We start from the raw sequence: 7,095 nt of genomic DNA on the forward strand, positions 1-7,095 counted from the left end.
CGGCGTTCGCAGTGAAAAACAAAGAAAAAGAAAAAAAGAGGGGACTCCACCAAGTGAAACAACAAACACGGGCATAGACGCCCACACGCAATAATATATATATATACGCACTTACACACACGCGGTTTTGCACGGTTGCTTCAAATAGAGGGTGGAGACTCCGACACAACGTTGAAATACTTATATTCACGGAAGAAGGAGGGAAAAAAGTAGACAGGGGGAAAAGAAGGCACGGAATTGTTTAGCGGTGTTACTGAGCCAATAACAAGGTTGGCCATGATGATAACGGGAGAATTTCGATTTGCGTGTCCGACACTTCTTATTTTTTTTCTGCTTTATGTAGTGTACTTTGCTGTTCCCACTGCTGCCTTTGGCGGGAGGGGAAGGGCAGGCGCACGTGCTCCTGCGGAAGAAGAAGAAGAGGTGGACTACTACGCTGTGCTTGGCTTGACTGAAAATGCCACGGAGAAGGAGGTGCGGCAAAAGTTTCGTGAACTCTCCCGCAAGTACCACCCTGACGTGGCCAAGACTGAGGAGGCCAAGGCGATGTACGGCAAGATTAATCGCGCGAATGAGGTGCTCACTGACAAGAAGAAGCGTCGCATGTATGACATGCGTGGTGAGGAGGGTCTGCGGCAGCTGGAGCGGGCGTTGGCACAGAACGAACAGGGACATTCCATGGATCCTTTTGCTCGGTTGTTTGGCATGGGTAGCGGTGGAAACTTGCGGGGGTCTGATTCGCAGAGCACACTGCACGTTGAACTTGAAGATGTATATAAAGGGACTCAGAGGTCAGTTGTGCTGGAGAAGCAAAAAGTTTGTACCAAGTGTAAAGGTACCGGTGCTTCCCGGGGCAGTGGTGTAACCACCTGTTCCCACTGCCGTGGTCATGGTGTTGTTATTCAGCGTCTCCAGCTCGGTCCGGGCATGTACCAGGACATACAACAGGCATGCCCACACTGTCAGGGACAAGGCCGTATCGCAAAGCACAGGTGCCCTGCATGTAATGGCAAGAAGGTTGTTCGCGGCGAGGTGACGCTGACGATAGATATTGAGCAGGGAATCCCTGAGGGGCACAAGGTGACGTTTGAGATGGAGTCGGATGAATCGCCAGATCTTGTTCCTGGAGACCTTATCATGGCGGTGCTGACAAAGCCGCACCCACGTTTCTCGCGCCGCCCAAATGGGCTCGATCTTGACATGTCACTTACCGTCACTTTGAAAGAGGCACTTTTGGGATTTGAACGACGTGTAGAGCACCTTGACGGGACGGAGTTTCTTGTGGAGGCCACTGGCGTGACACCATACGGTGAGGTGCTGAAGGTTCGCGGGAAAGGGATGCCGCGACATCACATGCCTTCAGAAAAGGGAGATCTTTACGTGAAGGTGATGTTTGAACTGCCAAGTTTTTTGACGGAGGCGCAGAGGAAGGAGATTGAGGAACACTTTTGATGGCGAGGCAAATAGAGGTACCCGATCCTTTTATTCTTAATGCCGCGGAGCGGACCTCTCTTCTTTTTTTTTTTTTTTTCAACCATACTTTCATATTTGCGTATTATAGCGATCAATTTGTGCGCCTGTTTCCTGACACTTTTAACTGGGGATGCGATTGCGTTTTAAGGAAAAAACCCTTTTTTTTTTCTTTGGGCGTGTGTCATTCTTATTTATTCTTTGAGTTTTTCTTTGCCGTCACTGAACCTCATGAAAAAAACCATGCAAAGGGTGGCTGATGAGAAAAGGAGAAAAAGGAGGAGGGGAAAAAGAAGGAGAGGGAGAGAGAGATTTTTGTGTTTGTGTGTGAATGCTTCGTTTTATTTATTTATTTATTTTTTTGGAGGTGGGTGGCGGCTTGTGGTGGCTGATTGCATTGTTGTGTGGCCAGTGCTGCACGGCGGCAGTTTATTCCCTTTTGGTGCAACGGGCTTCTTTAATTTCTCTCTCTCTCTCTCTCTTCCCTTTTTTCTCTTTTTCTGTTTATTGTTGTGTGTTTACCCCTTACCCGGCAATTGACAGCAGCGCGGCATACCACTGTGTGAGCGGTCTACAGGGATTCAAGTGCGAAGAAGCGAAAGGAGAAGGCGAGGGAGTGAGCAACAGGGAGAGGAAAACGTGCGTGCGTAATGTTCCGTCGTTGTGCAGTCAAGCTTAACCCTTACGATGTTGTTGTGATTGGCGGTGGTCCTGGCGGCTACGTGGCATCTATCAAGGCCGCACAGCTGGGCATGAAAACGGCGTGTGTCGAAAAGCGTGGCACACTGGGCGGCACCTGCCTCAACGTCGGTTGCATCCCTTCGAAGGCGCTTCTCCACGCGACCCACTTGTACCACGATGCCCACGCCAACTTTGCACGCTACGGCCTAATGGGTGGCGAGGGAGTCACAATGGACAGCGCAAAGATGCAGCAACAGAAGGAGCGGGCAGTGAAGGGTCTCACCGGGGGCGTGGAGTACCTGTTTAAGAAGAACAAGGTGACATACTACAAGGGCGAGGGCAGCTTTGAGACGGCTCACAGTATAAGGGTGAATGGTCTTGACGGCAAGCAGGAGATGTTTGAGACGAAGAAGACAATTATTGCCACAGGTAGCGAACCGACGGAGTTGCCCTTCTTGCCGTTTGATGAGAAGGTGGTGCTCTCTTCCACAGGTGCCCTCGCGCTTCCTCGCGTCCCCAAGACGATGGTAGTGATTGGCGGCGGCGTGATTGGTCTCGAACTCGGCAGCGTGTGGGCGCGGCTTGGGGCGGAGGTTACGGTTGTTGAGTTTGCACCTCGCTGTGCTCCGACGCTTGATGAGGACGTCACGAACGCCCTTGTAGGAGCCCTCGCGAAGAATGAGAAGATGAAGTTTATGACGAGCACGAAGGTGGTGGGCGGGACGAACAACGGTGACAGCGTGTCCCTCGAGGTGGAGGGTAAAAACGGCAAGCGTGAGACGCTCACGTGTGAGGCACTACTTGTGTCTGTTGGGCGGCGGCCATTTACGGGCGGCCTTGGCCTGGATAAAATTAACGTTGCGAAGAATGAGCGTGGTTTTGTGAAGATTGGTGATCACTTTGAGACCAGCATCCCGGACGTGTACGCCATTGGAGATGTTGTCGACAAGGGTCCAATGCTCGCACACAAGGCGGAGGACGAGGGCGTGGCGTGCGCTGAGATACTTGCTGGTAAGCCCGGCCACGTGAACTACGGCGTTATTCCTGCTGTCATCTACACTATGCCAGAAGTGGCGTCCGTTGGCAAGAGCGAGGAGGAGCTCAAGAAGGAAGGCGTCGCGTACAAAGTTGGCAAGTTCCCATTCAATGCGAACAGCCGCGCGAAGGCGGTAAGCACTGAAGACGGATTTGTAAAGGTTCTTGTCGACAAAGCGACAGACCGCATTCTTGGCGTGCATATTGTTTGCACTACTGCTGGTGAGCTTATCGGTGAGGCTTGCCTTGCGATGGAGTACGGCGCGAGTTCGGAGGATGTTGGCCGCACCTGCCACGCCCACCCGACAATGTCAGAGGCCCTGAAAGAGGCGTGCATGGCATGCTTCGCGAAGACTATTAACTTTTAAAATTTTTTTATGCGGCGTCTACACGTACATCCACGCACATAAGCTAAAAAAAGAAAAATGCTTATATGAGGGCGGCTGTACGTACACACGCCGGAGTATGAATGACCCAAAAGAGGGAGACTGGTGGACTCCTTAATCAACGTGAAGAGATGATAGCTAAGGCAGAAGGATAAGATGTATTAAAAGAAAAAAAAAAGTTGTGAGTAAGAGGATTAATAATAATAAAAAAAAAAAAGGACGGGAGGAGGAGGAGGAAAAGAGCCGAGGGGGCAAAAAAAAAAAAAGGTGAGGAAGGCACATCGTGCATCACCCCCCGCTGTCTATGTTGTTAGTGTGTAGGGGAAGTAAATAGGTCTCCGTGGGGTTGGGTAAGGTGCACACGCGACATATGAGGAAAGGAACGAAAACAAACTAATAGGGGAACAGCAGCAGCAAAGAATAAACAACAGATGAGAAATGCACCGGAGGGTTTTATTCAGCAGCGAATCAAAGGGGATGAGTAATTAGATATTTGTGTGGATGCATTTGTGTTTGTGTGTGCGATGGGAGGGTATAAAAGGCGCAAAGCAACAACAATTCAGGAACGGAGGTGAAGACGGGAGGAAAGAAGAGGAGGGTGCGAGTGTTTCTCTTTCTCTCTCTCTCTCTCTCTCTCTCACTGTCTGTCTTGATGGATATCTGCACGCGTGCAACCGTGAGAGCCGGACGTCCTTGTATGGTTACTTGCCTCGGTCACTTTTATTTTCCTTCTTTCTCTTTCTTTTGGAGAATGAGGATTATAATGCCCCCCTACGGGATTGACGGACGCTTGTCAACTGTGAGAGAGCACCGGGGACGGGGGGTGAGAGGGGGGCCCATTGCGCTGCGTTTCTGTCGATGTGTCTGCGCCCACAGACGCCTCTCTTTTCTCCCTCTCGTGCAGCCTCAGGCGTGTTGGGATACTGGCGGCTGTTGTGTGCACGTCGTCGAAAGGAATTCTTCTTTTTTTTTCTTTTCTCTTTTATCTGCTCTTGCGCTTGCGCAGACACCCAGACGGGATTAGACGCACATTAGACGTAACGAACACAACACCCCTTCCCCTCTTCCTCCTTGGAGAAAAAAAGACAACAACACACACACAAACAAAAAAGGAAGAGAGGAGAACGAGAGGCGGAGGACAAAATACACCAGAAAAAACAAAAAGAAAAAAAATCAAATAGCAGCAGCGGCAGCCAAAAAGACAGAAGGAGGGATAAAGAAAAAGGCAAAAACAACAAAAAAGAGATACTTAGAAGGAGGCTGCAAAATCACGCGGAAGAAAAGACCAACAGGGAGAAGGGGACACAGTAGAAACACGGAGGGGGTCAAGTGAACCACAGGACGGGTTGGTGTCTGGTAGACGGCATTCACTGCCATTTCAAACATTAAGCCCCAAGATGAACTCCACAACACTGCGTGAAGTGTCGAACCTTTCGGGAAGCATTGGCGATGTAAAGCAACGTCTTGCCCAGCGCATTGGTGGCGGCTGGGGTTCATATCGCCTTGGCTCCTCCACGACCGTGTCTAGATCAAGTCTCCGTGACTTTGGCTCTGGCGCAACGGAAAGGGCGAAGGAGATGCTTGTAAGCCCCCGCGCCGATCGCTACCACGCGGAGGATCCTGTTTACTGCAACGACCTTGTCAAAGATATTACTGTCATGTACATGGAGAAGGAGAAACAGGCGGAGGGACAGTTAGCCAATGATCAGGTCGTGGTGTCACCAAAATACTTAACGTATCAACCTGAAATTAATGAGAAAATGCGTATGATTCTGGTGGATTGGCTCATCGACGTCCACCTGAAGTTCAAGCTTCACTCTGAAACAATGTACCTGGCGGTGAACATCTTGGACCGCTACCTCTCCTGTGTGAACACCAAGCAGTCATCGGGAACGTACGTGGCCCGTTCGCAGCTGCAGCTCGTAGGCATTACCGCCATTCTTTTGGCCGCCAAATACGAGGAAATTTGGCCCCCAGAGGTGAAGGAGTGTGTACACATCAGCGCCAACACATACACACGGGAAGAGGTGATCAAAATGGAGCGCAACGTTTGTGCTGCTCTGTCCTTCCGTTTGACGGTACCAACGCCATTTCCCTTCTTAGTGCGTCTGCTGAGCGTCATGGAAGGGTTGGTGCACTCTGGCTCCTTGTCGGAGGATTACACCCTCCAACTACCACTCCTGCGTCACACTGCCCTCTTTTTTCTGGAGCATGGCATGCTTGACTACAAATGCCTTCAGTTTAAATCATCCCAACAGGCGAATGCCTCGTTGTTTCTGGCACTTGTAACCCTACGCATCAAACAAAAAGGCGGTTCTTGTTCTTTTGCGGGCGAAACAATTTGGACGCGCCAACTACAGCACTACAGCAGGGCAAGGGTACATGAATTCAAAGCATGTGCGGAGGCTATACTGGAGTTTGTGAACTACGTTCCCACGACGAAGTACCAGGCGGTGCGACGCAAGTATAGCAGTGCGAAGTACGGTGAGGTGGCGAAGCTCATCATGCCTAACGAGGTCCCTGACTACTGAGAAGAGGAAAAAAGGATCCATGTTTATTACTGTATCTTCACTTTCCCATTCATGTAGGTATTTGTGTCCATCTTTTTGTGACATGGGTTGGGCCAGCTGTCGTTCCTTTCCTTTCAGCGCCGTGTACAGTCACGGGTTGATGCGATTAGTGAGGTGAGGGTGAAGAAGAGAAACATTGGGCCTGGGCGGGAGCCGTTGACGCATGTCTTCTTTCTGCTTTCCCGTTCCCGGCGTGTTTTTTTTTTTTTTTCTTGCCCGTCCCGCGCCGGACAACCTCTTGTTTTGTTTTGCTTCTTTTTTTCTTGTGTTTATTCTTCCATCCGTCACTGATTTTTCTTTTACTACGCTTAGAATATAGATTCACTCATTTTTTATTTTTTATTGCATGCATGACACTTCTCCCCCCGCTTCTCCTTTTCTTTTTAGGCGGAGTTCGCCGCGCTGGAGGGACTGCGGCCTGCTTCAGGCCGGGCGGTTGTTGTTGTTGTTGTTGGGGGGCGGGGCTCAGAAGAGAATGAGCGGCAAGGGGGGAGGAGCGAATGAAAAAGAAAAATGACAGTCAAAAAGAAAAGAAACGAACACTAAAAGTACTGTGACGGGGGTTTGGCGCCGGGAGGGGGTGGGGGGAAACAAAAGAAGAAAATAAGGCCGTCGCCCCTCTCATTGTGTGTGTGTGTGTGTGTGTGTGTGTGGCAAGTGAACAGAGGTGAAGGCGAGACAGCACGCACACAGACAAATGAGAACAAACAAAAAACGGAATTAATTTTTTTAGCCCCCTTTTTTAACGCCAATGTTGTGATTTATTTTTGAAATTCTTTTTAGATGAAGAGTTATTTGTTTGTAATGGACCCTCTTCCTCCTCGCTCTTTTTTTTTTTTTTTTTTTTTTTTTTTTTGTGCCTTGTTTATTTTATTATTATTTTTCTTGGGGTGTCATTTTGTGTGTTTCCCCGGTGTTGAGGAGGAGGAGGGAACCCAATGAGTATTTGTAGA

The 7,095-nt window shown here is 49.8% G+C and overlaps 3 protein-coding genes across 3 annotated transcripts, besides 9 other annotated features; all 3 read left to right on the forward strand.

The window, feature by feature from the left end:
• Positions 1–7,095: part of a sequence feature (heterozygous, non-Esmeraldo-like haplotype) that runs on past the window's edge.
• Tc00.1047053511025.100 (chaperone DnaJ protein, putative) lies at positions 277–1,452 on the forward strand (the record flags this gene model as incomplete). Its single annotated transcript, XM_807200.1, has 1 exon — positions 277–1,452. One exon carries the CDS (start codon positions 277–279, stop codon positions 1,450–1,452), a length of 1,176 nt encoding a protein of 391 aa, XP_812293.1.
• Positions 1,738–1,782: a sequence feature (GA-rich).
• Positions 1,810–1,833: a sequence feature (AT_rich).
• Positions 1,934–1,972: a sequence feature (CT-rich).
• Positions 2,121–3,554, forward strand: Tc00.1047053511025.110 (dihydrolipoyl dehydrogenase, putative; the record flags this gene model as incomplete). Its single annotated transcript, XM_807201.1, has 1 exon — positions 2,121–3,554. The coding sequence occupies one exon, from the start codon at positions 2,121–2,123 to the stop codon at positions 3,552–3,554; it is 1,434 nt and encodes a 477-aa protein (XP_812294.1).
• Positions 3,766–3,789: a sequence feature (AT_rich).
• Positions 4,182–4,211: a microsatellite.
• Positions 4,648–4,816: a sequence feature (A-rich).
• Positions 4,970–6,103, forward strand: Tc00.1047053511025.120 (CYC2-like cyclin, putative; the record flags this gene model as incomplete). Its single annotated transcript, XM_807202.1, has 1 exon — positions 4,970–6,103. The coding sequence occupies one exon, from the start codon at positions 4,970–4,972 to the stop codon at positions 6,101–6,103; it is 1,134 nt and encodes a 377-aa protein (XP_812295.1).
• Positions 6,768–6,795: a microsatellite.
• Positions 6,970–6,998: a microsatellite.

Source organism: Trypanosoma cruzi, genomic scaffold (assembly GCF_000209065.1).
Source record: "Trypanosoma cruzi strain CL Brener 1047053517029 genomic scaffold, whole genome shotgun sequence".
Taxonomy (NCBI): Eukaryota; Euglenozoa; class Kinetoplastea; order Trypanosomatida; family Trypanosomatidae; genus Trypanosoma; species Trypanosoma cruzi.